This window comes from Contarinia nasturtii, unplaced genomic scaffold (genome assembly GCF_009176525.2).
Source record: "Contarinia nasturtii isolate CC-2019 unplaced genomic scaffold, AAFC_CNas_1.1 Cnas_scaffold_1182, whole genome shotgun sequence".
Taxonomy (NCBI): Eukaryota; Metazoa; Arthropoda; class Insecta; order Diptera; family Cecidomyiidae; genus Contarinia; species Contarinia nasturtii.
Window position 1 is genome coordinate 272555 of NW_022198526.1, and position 16627 is coordinate 289181.

General features: G+C 33.3%; 4 protein-coding genes across 7 annotated transcripts; 3 read left to right on the forward strand and 1 right to left on the reverse strand.

The window, feature by feature from the left end:
* Positions 1–486: 486 nt before the first annotated feature.
* LOC116344812 lies at positions 487–2480 on the reverse strand. Of its 2 annotated transcripts, none has more exons than XM_031773583.1 (8): positions 2342–2480; positions 2064–2225; positions 1843–1995; positions 1627–1782; positions 1428–1559; positions 1336–1368; positions 886–1023; positions 487–796 (listed from the first exon to the last, which is right to left on the reverse strand). In XM_031773583.1, exons 1-8 carry the CDS (start codon positions 2407–2409, stop codon positions 628–630), a joined length of 1011 nt encoding a protein of 336 aa, XP_031629443.1. In that variant the 5' UTR covers positions 2410–2480; the 3' UTR covers positions 487–627. The 2 variants fall into 2 exon arrangements, with proteins under 2 accessions (XP_031629443.1, XP_031629442.1); XM_031773582.1 differs by having other exon boundaries at positions 487–799.
* Positions 2481–7109: 4629 nt separating this feature from the next.
* LOC116344772 (prostatic acid phosphatase-like) lies at positions 7110–8646 on the forward strand. Its single transcript, XM_031773510.1, has 5 exons — positions 7110–7349; positions 7418–7522; positions 7605–8050; positions 8112–8358; positions 8428–8646. The coding sequence occupies exons 1-5, from the start codon at positions 7206–7208 to the stop codon at positions 8638–8640; spliced, it is 1155 nt and encodes a 384-aa protein (XP_031629370.1). The 5' UTR covers positions 7110–7205; the 3' UTR covers positions 8641–8646.
* A 1838-nt stretch (positions 8647–10484) lies between these two features.
* Positions 10485–12429, forward strand: LOC116344771 (prostatic acid phosphatase-like). 3 transcript variants are annotated; one of them, XM_031773509.1, is made up of 5 exons: positions 10485–10653; positions 10709–10810; positions 10874–11322; positions 11393–11642; positions 12114–12429. In XM_031773509.1, the coding sequence occupies exons 1-5, from the start codon at positions 10522–10524 to the stop codon at positions 12345–12347; spliced, it is 1167 nt and encodes a 388-aa protein (XP_031629369.1). In that variant the 5' UTR covers positions 10485–10521; the 3' UTR covers positions 12348–12429. The 3 variants fall into 3 exon arrangements, with proteins under 3 accessions (XP_031629369.1, XP_031629367.1, XP_031629368.1); XM_031773507.1 differs by having other exon boundaries at positions 10709–11322; XM_031773508.1 differs by having other exon boundaries at positions 10485–10650; positions 10709–11322.
* Positions 12430–14047: 1618 nt separating this feature from the next.
* On the forward strand, positions 14048–15887 carry LOC116344916 (prostatic acid phosphatase-like). Its single transcript, XM_031773778.1, has 6 exons — positions 14048–14361; positions 14607–14653; positions 14763–14782; positions 14849–15244; positions 15348–15611; positions 15675–15887. The coding sequence occupies exons 1-6, from the start codon at positions 14048–14050 to the stop codon at positions 15885–15887; spliced, it is 1254 nt and encodes a 417-aa protein (XP_031629638.1).
* Positions 15888–16627: the final 740 nt, after the last annotated feature.

A 16627-nucleotide genomic window follows, 5' to 3' on the forward strand; every position in this document is an offset into this window, starting at 1 on the left:
AATTGTGTGTAAGATATAAAGAGAATGAAAATGATTGAGATTGAATGTATTTTGGTCATCACTTTCAGTTTTGTGTTGACGATTTTTTTTTGTGTTTCAATAGAATGTTGTTTGTAAACACAATGATTGTTTGAATATGTTAATAACAATATATTTTATGTTAGCTCAAAAGCGTACTGTAGTTTTTTGTAGCATTTTTAAATTTGTTGGACGTTCAAGTGAAAAAAATTTCATAATAATAGCCATCTTTGCTATATGTATCTTGTCTTACATTGTTTCTACGTTTCTGGTGCAAGGAGAAAAGCGAGTGAACAACCATTAAATTGTGATACTTTACACAAAGTTCTATATGAATGTCCGCAAACAGTGCTGACAGTCAGCATATTGTGTATGGTTGTGTTACATTTCAATAAGTTGTGAATAGAAGTCTCGCTTTCATTCTCGGGTAATCATATATTTAAAGTAATTTTTTTTGACAGAATAATATACGGGTTTGGCAAGTATGTCACAAAATATTGACTTTATTTGACATTTACTATTTAGTTGAATTTCTTTCAAACTTTGGATTACATTAAAGTTTATACAAATTGTCAGATAGATGTTCAGAATGTTAACTGATCAATGCATTCACCAATGTTCGACCGTTTTATATTTCATGTTTGGCTGTTCATGATACACAGTATTCAGCAACTCTTGAGCCATTCCAATAATACAGAAATCTACATCTTGGCCCATTCTGGTAGCATAGACTGCACAATACTGACTAAATCGATTTTGGATTCTTCTAATATCAAACGTGCTAAAATAATGAAAAATAATAACATAAAATGAAGAGTACATTCCTAATTGAAAATTAGGACATTACAATTGGCGCTTCATACTTACACTGGCGCTGATTCCAAAACAGAGAAATATAAATTTAGTAAATCTCTGGAAGCGTCACTATAATTATTAGACAATGCCTGTTTAATTACTTCAAGTTTTTTCATAACGTAACCTTGGATGGCAGTTGTATGACAAACGCTGAAAGTAATTGAATCAAAAATGTTAATTGGAATTTGTGTTGTCATTGTGCGCATTTCGAGAGATGAGCGCAGTCAATATGATTGTATTGTGATGTCACATATCTTACAGAAAAACGCCATCTGTGTAAAACAGGCTTACTATAATAATGTAAAAGTATAGCGAAGGGAAGGAGATGATGAAATATACGTTCAATTTACATTGTAGTCAGCGTGTTTTACGTAGATGGTGTTATAAGTATCTGTCCAAATTGTGCTTGCCCTTTGGCGCATTTAAAAAAAATTTTCAAACGTTTCAAAATATAGTTAATACCAGCAAGTTACAGTTACATCATCATCATTGCACCTGCAAACAATATGCATATGTAGTTCTTTGGTCAATAATTTTAATTTATAATGATTTACCCCACGCCCCTGAAATGTTTATTCACCAACTTCAAGTAACTTTCCCTAATGAAAGGATCTTGGTAAATCTTTCTTGTCGTCACCAGTCGCTTCAATGTTTGGTAAAAATATACAAAGAACACCTCGTATTCTCTATGAGATTTAAATACAATAATTCATTTGAATAAAGAGAATTCCTTTTTCCTCATAAATATTATACTTGAAAGATGGCGCATTCGTTTCTTCCAGTGCTAAAAGGGCGGCTGTGAAACTAATGCGAATTTTTTCAATGTCCGTTTCAGGATTAACTTGCGTTTCAACTAGCATATTTTTACTCCATGTGGTAAGGTAATTCTTCAATTTGCGTATAACCCATCTACAAATGAGAAACTAAGTTAGGAATATTTGAAATATTTTTTTTTTCAAGAATACATACTTGTTTTTGCGATCAATAATATCAGAGTGCACATCTTGGAATGGTGTGCTCTTAAGTGAAATTTGGTTACGTAGGTTGGGATCTAAATATGCTTTTAAGATATAATGACCCTCCCACGCAAAATCATCGAATGTATCGAATTTATCTGAAATACTTTCAATAAACATATCCACGTGTGAGATAATTTTATAGAAGAAATCGATTACAGAATCAAATCCTACACTCTGTTGCCGCTATTGAAATTCACCAAGAAATATTTGAACCTTTCGATATAAGCTTGTTGGTTTGTCTTAAACACCTCATGTCGTTGGTTTCTATCGGTCTGTGCTAATAAATGGGCATCTCTTTCTAGCAAATCTTTAGCCACCTCCTCAAATGGATCTCTGTCTCACAAAAAAATTAAATGTAATTATTAAAAAATATTGAATAGATAAAATTGCTTTTTTGAGATAAAATTTGACTTAATATATCATTGGTAAAATAATGTAAGAAAACTCACAGTCCCTTAACTCCTGTCCAAATGAAAATTAGGCTTAGAACCAATAAAAAAATGCTTTTTTCTTCCATTTTTAGTGGCTGCTGAAATACTTGTTGTGTTAACAACGCTCGTATAAGCCCTTACATACCATTTCATTTGGTTAAATTTCTACAACAACATTGTTTTTATATTGTGTGATCGCGAACATTCTGTTTTTGCATTCTTCAATAAACTCGTGCAAATAGAAACAACGAGAGTTTAAAGAAAATGCGCGTTCAATAAAAAATATTGGAATTAACGAGACCCAAAAACAAATTTCAATGACAACGAGATCACACAGCATCTTATTCAGTCACTGTAATTGATCGAAATATTTTTATTAAAAAATAACTACTTCTAACCAGTAAAGTACCCAAAGTGTTACAAATTATTTTTACTTTCCTTAGTACAGATCGATGTAAAGTGCCGAAAAAAAAAGTTTGTGAAAATAAAGGGTGCTTCTTTTGGGTCTAGGGGTCAGGAGAGCACCCCACCATATCAAAATTTGATCGGATCAAAAAATAATGTACTACAAAGTTGTTCAGAGAGAAATTTTTTATGACCCCTGCCCTCCAAGTCCCCCCACCCCCAGGGGGTTGGGGGTCATAACATCATTCAAATGTCAAATAAGCATCACTTTTGGTTTTAGTAACATGATCGTTCAACAAATTCTAAATATTATCGTTGATTTTATTTGGAATTTACTAGAAAAACACGAAATAGATAAAAAATAATGAGTTAATACATTTAAAAAACGTCAAGAAATCATTTTTTCGAAGACAAATGACAGCCTAATAGTAAAACCGAAATGGAAGAACTTGAGCGTAAAAACATGATGCAAATTCTTCAGCGTATATAGAGAACTTTCAAATTTTAGAACAAAAAGAGTTTGTAAAAAACTGAGGGCAAAAACACAATATATCGATTACTTGTTTTTGCCCGCAGGCTGGATATGTCGTGTTTTTGCTCTCAATTTTGTCTATAGTTTTTTTTCCTCGCAACAATCGGGATCTTGTTTTTACGCCGAAAAATTGATTTTTTTATACGCGTGTGATACGACAGTGTCATTCCAGCGGTCTTCCGTGTGTTTCATACAATCCTCCCATGTAAATGGTAAAAAATGGCGAAAAATGAAAAAAATAATTAAATTTTTTTTCTTCAATTCTCAAATACTACTCAACTTTCTGTATCATCTGGTGAAATCAGAATGAAAAAAATCGCATTCCTTATCATTCAAATCACGATCTGGATTTTTTTCACTTTTGGAGTGCTCTATACCGAGTCTCCGAGAGTTTCATATAAACTCGCCTTGCAATAGCCAAATGACGCCTATTGATTCAATCACGATTGGTATTCGCTTACTATTCAATAGGCATCACATAGCGAGTTTATATGAAACTCTCGGAGACTCGGTATAGAGCACTCAAACAGTGAAAAAAGTCCAGATCGTGATTTGGATGATATGGAATGCGATTTTTTTCATTCTGATTCCACCAGGTGATACAGAAAATGTGATAGTATTTGTAAATCGAATAAAAAAAATGTAATTATTTTTTTCATTTTTCGCAATTTTTTTATCATCTACATGATCGTAGATATATGGTCCGCCTCGCTCATAAAAAAATCCGTTTTTTCGGCTTAAATACAAAACTCCGATTGTTGCGGGCAAAAGAACTATAGACAAACTTGAGAGCAAAAACACGACATATCGCTTATTCACTTTTGCTCTGATTTTGCGTATGTCGTGGTTTTGCTCTCAACTTTGTGTGTTGAATTTTTGCTCTCGATTATGATATGTGGTATTGTTTTACTCCAAACAAAAATACATGCTATTTTTACGCATAAGAAAATTAAGTGTTGGTTTTACTATCAGGCTGTCAAATAATATTAATTGTTCAATACAGGCCTGTCAAAAATTTTCGGGCCTGATATAGAAACACACATTGTATTTTCAAATGACTATATTTATTATTCAAAGTAGTCTCCATAAACACGAAGGACACTTTCATAACGATGCTTTAATGCTTTAATTCCTCCTTCAAACCACTTGGCATCTTTGTCCTCCCATACGTTGAAAATATCGTTCGATATCTCTTCTTCGGAATCATATTGCTTCCCCTTCAGATATCTTTTGGTGTTTGGGAACAGGAAATAGTCGCTGGGGGCCAGATCTGGAGAATACGGTGGATGGTGGAGTTGTTCGAACCCACATTCCCTGATGGCAGCTTGTGCAAGCAATGATTTGTGAGACGGTGCATTGTCATGCAAAAGAAGAACTTTTCGAGTGAGCAAACCAGGACGCTTTTCTCTTATCGCTTTACGCAATCTATACATTTGTTGTGCATAATAATAGCCTATGACTGTGGTGTTCTTTGGAAGGAATTCAACCATTATTATGCCTTTGGCATCCCAGAATACAGAGGCCATTACTTTGTTTGTGGCAATTTCTTTGCGTGGCACTTTCGATGCTGGTTCACCACGTTTGTGCCATTCCATCGTCTGTGATTTGAGCTCTGGATCATAGTAGTGGATCCACGTTTCATCGCCAGTCACTATTCGCCCAAATGTGTCCGTTTCATTCCATTCCAACAACTCGAGAAACTCACGTGCAGCAGCAATTCGTTCTTCTTTTTGAGCTCTGTTCAAAGTTCTTGGAATCCATCGTGAGCAAACCTTTCTCATGTGCAATTTTTCATGAAGTATATTAAATACACTGCCAGTTGAGATGTCAAACATTGCTGCTAACACTTTCTTGCTCATTCGAGGATTTTCGTGCACGAGATGATCAATTTTCTCCACCACATCTGAAGCAGTTACTTCAACTGGCCGGCCTGTATGTGGATCATCTTCCAATGATTCTCTGCCCCACTTGAATAGCTTTGCCCATTCTTTGACCCTGGTATACGATGGAGCAAGTTTACCATAAACAGCACGTAAGCGGTCATTGATATCTTTTGGTGCTATACCCTCAAGCGACAAAACAGAATGTCTGATGTGCTAAAATCGGTACATTCGACGAAAAAAGAAGAAGAAGTATAAGAAGAAGAAGCAGTTTTTGGTACATTTTTCGGTATATCTACGGTACATAGGATGTTTACGTTGATATATTGGTATATGGATTTTACTAGCGCGGTAAATCAGAAAAATTGTGTGACGGCTTGGTAAATCTCATGTACACCCATGGTACAAATAATAATCGTCACAAATTTCGGTATATTTCATATGCTGATTTTGGTATATTGGTAATGCTGTCATAATACGTAGCACAATAATTATACTGATTTTGGTACATGAGACGTACTGAAGATCTTCTAGTACACCGCATGTACGATTTTTGGAATATGTGTTTGACTGGTACATTGCATACACTTATTTTGGGTATGTTATGAGCTAGTGGTTTTTCATATAAGCCATATTTGGAACTATTCATGTACTTTAACATCATTGACCATTTAATGTATTGTTTGGTCTAACAAATGTACTACCGCCATATTTTTCAAATTTTTTGAACATGAACAAGGCAAAAATGGCTGATTTTTTTGTACAAGAAAATTAATTACAATGAAAATTCAATTTTTTTGAAATATTTTGGGTCAGAAATCAGAAAAAAATTAATGAATTTTATCTTATTATTCATAATAGACTTAATAAAAATATTTTTGTTTGAAAAATATTTGGAATTAAGAATGAGATTTTTAAATTTTTTTCAGAGATTTTATTTAAATCTACAGAATTTCAGAGGCGCGTAAATTATTAAGAAGCAAAACGAAATTTCGTTCGAGAAAGTGAATTTTCTTTGCTTTTTTAAGAACACAATTGGCCAAAAATCCTATTTTGATTTCAACTATTTCAATGTTATAAAATGTTATTTTCATCATCTGAAAACTTTATTGTAGTCTTATTATTATTCATTTTTATTTTTGGAATATTTGAAATACCAAATTAATATGTTTTGAGATCGTCCGGTTCATTGTAAATACTTCCAATATTAACATATAGAACATTGAATGTTCCAATTTTTGTCCCAAATGTCTTTCCTATATACCATTTTGTTACAATAAGTCAAAAGAAAGTCGGTATTTATAAAAAACTGATTTTGGTTCATCTGATGAGCAATAAAATATTGAATGAACCATTTTTGGTACTTCTTACACGCTAAAATCAGATGTACTTTTTAAATGTAAAAGTGGAGACACTCTGCACGTCAGATGTACCGGTACATCCGACAAAATTTTGTCGCTTGAGCCTTCTTTTGTGAGAAACTTAATCACCGCACGATATTCGATTTTATCCATTTTTCTAAAAATATCGAAGTTTCTTGATAAATAATATTATAGAAAACAAACGATCACTGATATCAACTCAATTTTTTTACACAATACTGTTGACAGTTCGCACTTCAATTACAGCACATGAACAATTTGTAACTAGTGCCGTCTATATGTCAGGCCCGAAAATTTTTGACACGCCTGTAAATATTTCTTGTATGACACATAAATGACATTTCAAATGTCATCTAAACAATGTGAATCTTTTGAATCATGTCTACCTCCTAGCAAACCTTAGTCGAAAAAATGACCAAAATATATTTCACTGAACATCTCAATAATGAACAATATTGATACTTTGTAACTTTTGAAATTCGATAATGTAATCAGTTGTCGAACAATTGTTTGATTGTATAGCAAGCTTTTTGTGTTTTTCTTTATTATCTTCAACGATTCAAGATTAAAATGAGCTATGTGCAATGTCGACAATTTGAAAAACGCATTTGCGAATTTGCAATGAAATATTCCGTCCAATATTGATCAAATCGTTGATTGTGAATAGACGTGATTTAGTAAGCATGTTTTCTAGACAATTAGTAACTTCGGTACTTCTGCTCTTTGGTAACTTTCTCCTAAAATGTGAAGCTAAATCGTTTTTTAAGCATGGAGCCACGATGAATGGAATACATTTAAATGACAGCGAGTTGATATTTGCTCACGTTGTATGTAAAATTCCGTTTTCACTATTTATATTCCACGAAAATAGTTTAATAAAATTAAATGCTTTCAGGTTTATCGACATGGCGATCGAACCATACAGTATGGTTTCCCAAATGACCCATGGAGAGATGAAGAACATTGGCTTTCTGAAGGGGGATTTGGAGCATTGACACGTGTAAGTTACTCTACTCGTGAGAGTTGCAAGATTACGTTGACTTTTTAAGAACTATATCGAACAACATATTTATCACAAACAGGAGGGAAAGAGGCAACATTATAAGCTTGGTCAATATTTGCGTCGAAGATATGGAAAAATACTAGGCGATCATTACTCGCCGAATAAAGTTTATATAATATCAACGGATATGGATCGCACTTTGATGTCAGCTCAAGCGAATTTAGCTGGTTTATTTCCACCACACGCTGATGAAATTTGGAACGAATGTATTCCATGGCAACCGATTCCTGTTCACACCATTCCGGTGCAATCAGATTATGTCTTAAATCATCTCGCAGCTTGTCCAAAATACGGTGTAGCTTTTGACAAATTCATGCAAGAGTCACCAGAAGTGCAACAAATTTATACAAAATACGCCGATAAATTTGAGTATTGGTCAAAAATGAGTGGAGCTAATATTACGACAATCAAAAATGTTTTCGATCTGCACAAAACACTCTATATCGAAACTGTGCACAATAAACCGTGTGTATAAATCGTTTCAATTGGCGTGAGTAGTGACTGAATTATTATTTTTTGAATTTAGATTGCAAAAATGGGCCCAAAAGGAATTTAAGAGTGGAGTCATGGAAAAAATAGCCAACTTTAGAATGAAGCTGGCTACGAATACAAAGGAATTGGCACGTCTAAGAATTGGGTTTTTGTTAAAAGATATGCTGGAACGATTCGCCCAAAAAATCAATAAAACGTTGAAACCAGATCGTTCTATTGTAATTTTTAGCGCGCACGACTTAACAATTGCAAACATACTAAATGCGCTTGGAGTTTTTAATGTAACTTCATATAAAAGAAGTTATTTTTTAAAATAAAAATCCACATTTATATTGTTCTTGTTTTTGCAGCCTCATGTACCACCGTATGCTTCGAGTCTACATTTTGAACTCTACAAAAATAGTGAAAATGAGCATTATATTCAGCTTTTCTACCGCAAATCTAATGAAGAACATCTGTCTCCATTAAATCTACCAAATTGCGGAACGATGTGTTCATTGAATAGATTGTACGAACTTTACAGCGAGATCATCCCTGTTGACTATGAGTCTGAATGCTTTTGATGCAAATCGAAGAAATATTGTAATCCTCTTGATTATAGTGATAAATAGAAGAATTTGTAATATTTGTTTAACTTAGATGAACATCATTTTAATGTCTTGATATGTTTATTGAATAAAAATTCTGTTGCTTTTAAAAATATATTTGTATTTAAAACTTTTTCTATAATAATATTTAATAATTGTAACCAACATTGGTTTGTATGAGACATGTCAAACCTTACTTCTCCGATTTCAATATATGTCTGTCTGTATTTCATTTACTGAAAAGAAAATTGCGTCAGTGATAAAAAGCACTTGACATGTCTCATAATAGGTTGACTATAAGCAGGGAATCATATATCGCAACCGTTTTTTAAAAGAGTTAATGTAGATTTGAAATTTAATCGAAAGGTTACCGGAGTGGGCGCAAAAAGCCACGGAACAGAATATATAGCAAATTTTCAAATTAAATCACAATCTGACACAAAGAAAATGGCACGTTTACAGTCGGTAGTATTGTTGAAGGAAATGTTTGAACGTTTCGCTCAAAAAATCAATTCGGCACTTAAACCGAACCGCTCTCTTTATCTATATTCGGCGCATGATTTGACGATTGCGTCAATACTGAATAGCCTTGAACTACTTGAGGTAGACGCGAAAATAAAGTGATGAGTGATGACACTCAAAATCGTACAATACTAGAACTTAGAATTTTCAAATAAATACACCCGTGTAGAAAAAAAGTGACTGACTGACTAGTTGAAATCTATCCAGTCGACTTGAGTCGTCTATTTTTCGGCTTTTAAACAGACAACAAATTTGGGACGTTTTTTGGCTTAATCCAACTGAGATTGAAGTCATTTAAAGTTGATTTGCTTGATTTTGCAGTCCATTACAGTAGAGAAAAATATAACTCAAATCAACTTCAATCACAGTTGGATTAAGCCAAAAAACGTCCCAAATTAGCTAGGGGGTAGACACAAACTAGAAAACTAAAAAAACTAAGAAAAATTAGCAATACTACGTAAAAGCCCGTGTCTCCCCCTAGCAAATTAGTTAACTGACTACACACAATTTTAACACGGGAATTTCACCAATATCAATGAGATTTAAAAACCAAAATACTTATATTCCACACTAAATATTCATATTTCTTCTACAGCTGCACATACCTCCATTTGCATCCAGTTTGCATTTTGAACTGTATAAAGATCGACCATTACATTCAAATTTTCTACAGAAAATCGAATGAAGATTTTCCTATAGCCCTAAATATACCACAATGTGGCCAAAAATGTCCATTGGAACGATTGTATGAATTGTATGATGATGTTCTAACGAAAGATCGTGATTTTGAGTGTGGTACATCTAAATCTTCATTGAATATTACTTGACAGAAAGGTGTATTCCGTTGATTCCATTTTTAGATAAAATAGCTACATGGAATTAGCATGGTTATGCAAAATAAAATACAATTTTGGCTAAATTAGAGCCTTTGTAAATAAAAGATATGAATAAATACAAATCGTTAGTGTTTTAATTAAAATATTCTTGGAAGTATTCAATAAAATGAAAGAAATACTTAACTTGAAGGTTCTTCAGAAAGCTATTTTCATCTTCTCTCTTTAACAGGTTTTACACAATTTTATTTATACTTTGAAATGGACATTATAACACGTAAAATCAGATTTCAACACAATCAATTACAAAGTAAACAACTGAAGAAGTGGAATTAATTTGTTTGGAAAATTATCAATTTTGAAAATCTACCGCTTCAAAAAAAATGTAAATGATAAGAGTGCACTTTAAAATATAAATAAAAGTCATGAGCTCATACACATTTCAATTCATTTCTTAATAAACAAATCACTGAGAATCCAACCAAAAATTCCTTTTACTGAAATGTTGTTATTCTTACTAGTTATTTTACTATCGTTAAAACAATTTAGTGTCACAGCATTACCACATCAGGATAGTTTCGATCGGAGAAATGAAGTGTTTCGTAATGATGACAAATTGATATTTGTTCAAGTAGTATGTAATAATAATTGAAAACAATTTTTGGAAGTCATTTTCAACTAATTTACAGATTTATCGACATGGGTTTACAAATATTAAAAATATCAGCTACCCAAATGATCCATATAGAAATGAATCGAATTGGGTCGGCGGATTTCACCAGCTAAATAATGTAAGACTTGAATTTAAATTTCATTTTAAACTTTATGCGAATCTACCGCATCAAAATCAAAAGGAAGGAAAGCGGGAAATGTTTGAATTGGGCCAATATTTTCGAAGAAGATACAATGAACTGCTTGGCGATAAATATTCAGCAAATAGAGTGTACGTACGTTCGACCGATACAGATCGCAGTATATGCAGTGCATTATGTAATTTGGCTGGTCTGTTTCCGCCTACCGTAAACGAAACATGGAACGAAAATATTCTATGGCAACCCATCCCTGTTCATTCGGTTCCCATCCATTTGGATTATGTTTTGTGGGGTCCACCAGACGATTGTCAAGCATTTTTTGCCGCTTATGATAAATATCAAAGAGAATCACCAGAAGTGAAACGAATTTATGCTGATTACGCAGATGAATTCGCACATTGGTCAGAAATGTGTGGAAAAAAACTTATTACCATTTATGATGTGACTCAACTATATAATACGCTTCGCAAGGAAAGTCTACTCAACAAAACGTTAGTATCTATTCAGATGATTTTAAAATTAGTAATAATTAAAAGAAATTCATACAAATGTTGTCGAAAGGCTTGCAAGTTGGGCACAGGAAGCAATCAAACCAAAGGGAGTCATGGAATACATCGCGAGTTTTAATCAAAAACTGAAATCGGACACAAAGGAATTGGCACGATTACAGTCGGGATTTTTAATTAAAGAAATATTCGAACGTTTCGGACAAAAAATCAATTCAACGCTTCAACCCAATCGGTCGATTTGGTATTATTCCGCCCATGACACAACAATCTCTTCAATGTTGAACAGCCTTGGATTACTTGAGGTAATGTATACATTACGTAATCAACTCATTAACATTTGTAGCATTATCTCTTGGGATTTGTTTTACGTTAAATGATCTTATGACTTATTGCGCCGAAACAATCATAGCAATGAAACGACAACAACAATAACACATATTTTTACTGTCAAAATTTTGATGTCAAATGGTGTCGACATTGGTGACGGTATTTTGAAACAGACTGTATAATCCATATTCATCGTATATGATCCTATGTAAAGTTCTATACTTGATCTAGTGTCGACACCATCTAGCACGGTAGTAGGTATTTCATTGCTGTGGAAACAATGACAGAAAAGGTGACGTTTATTAATTAAAATTTATGTTTGGAATGTTTTCAATCAATATTATTGAAATGATTACCGGACTCAAGTTCATCAATTCAAAATAATATTTAAAGTATGCCTTGCCACATAATAACAGAAGTAATGAGTTTTTTTTACTCTTTCACAGTTGCACATACTTCCATTTGCGTGTAGTTTGCATTTTGAACTCTATGAAGTCGATGGAAATGAGCATTACATTCAAGTTTTCTACAGGAAATCAAATGAAGAATTCCTTGCACCATTGAATATACCGAATTGTGGGGAAAAGTGTTCTCTGGATCAATTGTACAAATTGTATAATGATATCATACCTGATTGTGATCATGACATTGAATGCGGATTAATTAAGGATTCCTATTGATTCGTTTGATCGCTCTAGAAATAACATCAATCATAGTATTGGTAAGCAGGCAGACTATCCACTTTAAGTTGTACAGACAACCACTTCAAATGTTCCAATGTATTGTCTATATTTTGGATTATTGCTAATAAATAAAACAATAAATCAATTTGAAGTTATGGTCTTTTTTAAACTGAATTTAATGATGTTGTTGGGGTTATATTGTAGAGTTTGTTTGAAGATATACGACATGTCGAAAGTTATTTTAACTTGGAAACAAAATGAAAATTTGCAAATTGTAATCAAATGTTGATAACAAATATCAGTCAAATTAATCAACAAATGTACGCTCATGAATCACGTTTTTAGCCATATTCCTTTCTTTCTTGGCGTATAAAAGACAAATATAAACGATGAGAAATCCTCTTCTTTAATCATTATCAAACTAGATTGCTCTTCCTTTTACTTTGAGTTTTTTTCACTTAAAATGCTGCTCTTTAAGTTTATAATTTTAACGGTTTTTGTCATTTGCTGTTCAAGTACCGATAAACCATCAAAGGAACCTGAAAGTAGTTCTTCACAATTGATTGCAAATGATAGTGAATTAATATTTGCACATGTGGTAAACTCACACGTTTTTACTCTTTATTACTTTATTATACTATATATTAACATCTGTTGCATAAACATTGGCACAAATTGATACATTTATTACAACGCAATAACAAAAATAAAAATGTCAACCAATGCACATAGGAGTTTTAACGGGACTCTTACTCTACTGTCAAATACAATTTGCACAAAAAAAATTATTCGCGATGGCGTACAAACTGGATTTGCGCAAGTCTGTCTCAAACTGTTTTGGACGGCTAAGTACTAACGAAATTTTCCTTGTGTTTAAAGACAAACCAATTTCTCGTCGAACCATCTATCGTGTTTTAAAGGATTGTCGTGAAGGTAAGAAACGGAAAATAAAAAAATCCCTGGTCGTCCACCCAAACTAAGTGCCCGGACAACGAAACGTCTGCTGTCAAGTGCTAATAACAAGGTTGGTCAAACACACGGCGATTATTGCAAAAATTTGGTATTGATAATTCCACAGTGCATCGCATTTTGAAGAAATACAACGTATTTTATCGTAAACGTAAGCGGGCACCGAAATATACACCAAGACAACTCAAACACACATCGTAAACACTTTGCAAACGGAAAATTCATGATTTTGGACGATGAATCATACTTCACTTTTTCGCACCATGAATTGAGTGGTAATGATGGCTATTACACTGACAACATTGAAGCAACACCAGACGATGTTAAATTTGCTGGCAAGTCAAAATTTGAGCCGAAGGTGTTGATGTGGTGTGCATTTTTATCGAAGGGTATTTCAGAGCCGTTGATTCATGGGGCGAATCACGCTAGTGAAAACTAGAAAAACTAGTAAATCTAGTGCAAAGAATGACGTCACAAACGAAGACAACTTCACAACAACGGCCATATAATTTATATGAAAAACTACTGAGAGCCAACTTCACGCACTAGAATTTTCTAGTTTTCTAGTGAAATCTTATCAAAAACTAGATGCACTAGAATTTCGTGATTGACCCCATGCGTTGATTCGTCCAAACAAGGCCAAAGCGATCGATATCGACACTTATATTGATCAATGCTTGCCGAAACTGAAGCGATTCATTGAAAACCATCACGCCCGAGACGAAATAATGTTTTGGCCGGATCTTGCAAGCAGTCATTATGCGAAAAAAACATTGGATTGGCTCACTGAGCAAAATATACCATTTGTACCGAAAAAAGACAACCCACCAGACATTCCACAGGCACGTTTAATCGAAGATTTCTGGTCAGTTCTCAAACGTAAAGTGTACGAGAAGGGCTGGGAAGCTCAAAACGAGCAACAATTGATAGGACGAATCAAGCAAAAGTTGGAGAAAGTCGACATATTGGTCGTCCAGAGCATAATTTTGAAGGTTCGACACGTACTGAGACAAATCGAAGACAATGGCTCATTAAGTGTAAAGTGAATATGCTATTCGATAGCCTATGAATAAAAGTTTATACCAATAAAAAAGAGTTTAATATTGTGTATTTGTTTTTGAAATGGCGGACGTCTCATTTTGTGCCAATGTTTATGCAACAGATGTTATACTATAGTATACAGACATGGAGCACGAAATATTGTTAGGTAATGACGATACAATCTGTTTCATTTTTTTCTTTTGAATGTCTTGTTAATGTTGTTGTTGTTGTTGTTGTTCTTATTAGAGTGTACCCAAGCGATCCCAATTCGGATGAAATTTTTTGGACAGAAGGTTTGTCTTTGAATTATCACTATTAGTTATGCTCTCTGCATTTTAAACATTGCCGAAAAATAAACATCAGAATTTATGCATGTTATTATAATTGTTTTCTTTTTTTTAGGTTATGGACAATTGACAAAAGTACGTAAATTCCCATGACTTATGATTCGTTGATATAACACTGATTTCAATATTATTTTGAAATAGGAAGGAAAAAATCAGTTATATGAATTGGGCCAGTACCTTCGTCGCAGATATAGAAAATTGCTTGGTGACAAATACTCCCCAAACAAAGTATATTGTCGATCCACCGATACTGACCGCACTTTAATGTCGGCTCAGGCAACTTTAGCCAGTTTATTTCCGCCAGACGCTGGTGAAATATGGAATGAAGATATTCTATGGCAACCAATTCCAGTTCACACAGTGCCAGGCAAATACGATTTTATAATACACCATGCCGCGTCATGTTCAAAATATCAAGCCAAACTTAAAAATTACATGAATACATCTCCAGAAGTTCAACAAATTTATGCGAGATATGCACATCAGTTTTCGTATTGGTCAAAAATGATTGGAAAGAAAATTGAAACGATTTTTGATGTTGCTATGCTATATAATCCCCTTTATATCGAAAAACTTCAGAAAAAATCGTTAGTTCTTTTCACAATAATTAATTCAAAGAAAAATTACGTAAAAATGTTAGATTTTCTTTTTGAGTTTGCCATACTGGGCCGAAAAAGCTATGGAATCTAATGGCATAATGGAATATATATCTCAATTTTCACTTCAAATCGAAGCAGCAACACCACAATTGGCACGATGCAAATCCAGTTTTTTGATCAAAGAAATTCTTGAACATTTTACGCAAAAAATCAATAAAACATTGAAACCAGATAGAGTGTTTTGGTTGTACTCGGCTCACGATTTAAATATTGCACATCTATTGAAGAGTCTTGGTTTGTTTAAGGTACATTGTCTTATTTAAATCTTTTATTTTATATGATTATTTGACAAATATTTCTCTATACAGTTGCATTTTCCATGTTATGGTTCAAGCCTACATTTTGAGCTATACAAAACGAATGATAACGAGCATTACTTCCAGCTTTTCTATCGCCAATCAAACGAAGAGAAACCACTACCACTCAGTATACCAAAATGTGGAGAAATATGCCATATAGATCAATTCTATGCTGCGTATCGTGCAATAATTCCATCCGATTTTGAAAAGGAATGTAGTTGAAGCAAAATATCAGTGAAGTGTTTTTTTAATGTAATTCAATTTAATCAAAAATATATGAAAATAAAAAGTGTATTCAGGTCGTTTTTCATTTAAATTGAAGCATCAATATTATCGTCCGAGTCTTGAGGCGCTAATGAATTGTATTTGTTGATGTGGAATGTACAACAAATTCAGAGAAGTAACCAACAAAAATTGTTTTAAATAATTTAAGAAAATGTGTGTTATCTGTCGGAATGTGTGAGAACGCGAATCGAAATATGTCGAATGAACACGCACTCAATCACACATATTATTGTTTAATGAATTCGAAAAAATCGTTGAACTGTAAAAATACATTTCTACACACCTTTTTTCCCGTACATCATATACATCCAAACACACATTCATTCTTTTGTGCAGCGCAATTGCGGTTTTTTGCATTGCTATTTATATTGTTCAAATATGTGTGTGAACTGAATGTGAATAGTATATATAAAAAAAGGATTGAATCCTAATCGAATTATGGACAGCAATATCGTACTCTCATTCACACCATTTTGATGTTGGGCGATGAAAGTGATTTTTTTTCATAACGACTCCAGTTCGGTTATCCATTAAGATTTTGGGATGTTGTTCTGTGTATGAGGTGTTGGAGCATTCATTCTATTCAGTCTGTTGAATTTCGGCATTTTTCTTCTGCTCATTTTCCAATTCAGTACAGATCGTTTCGTTTGACAAACTCTGTTTTTTTTTCTACTTTC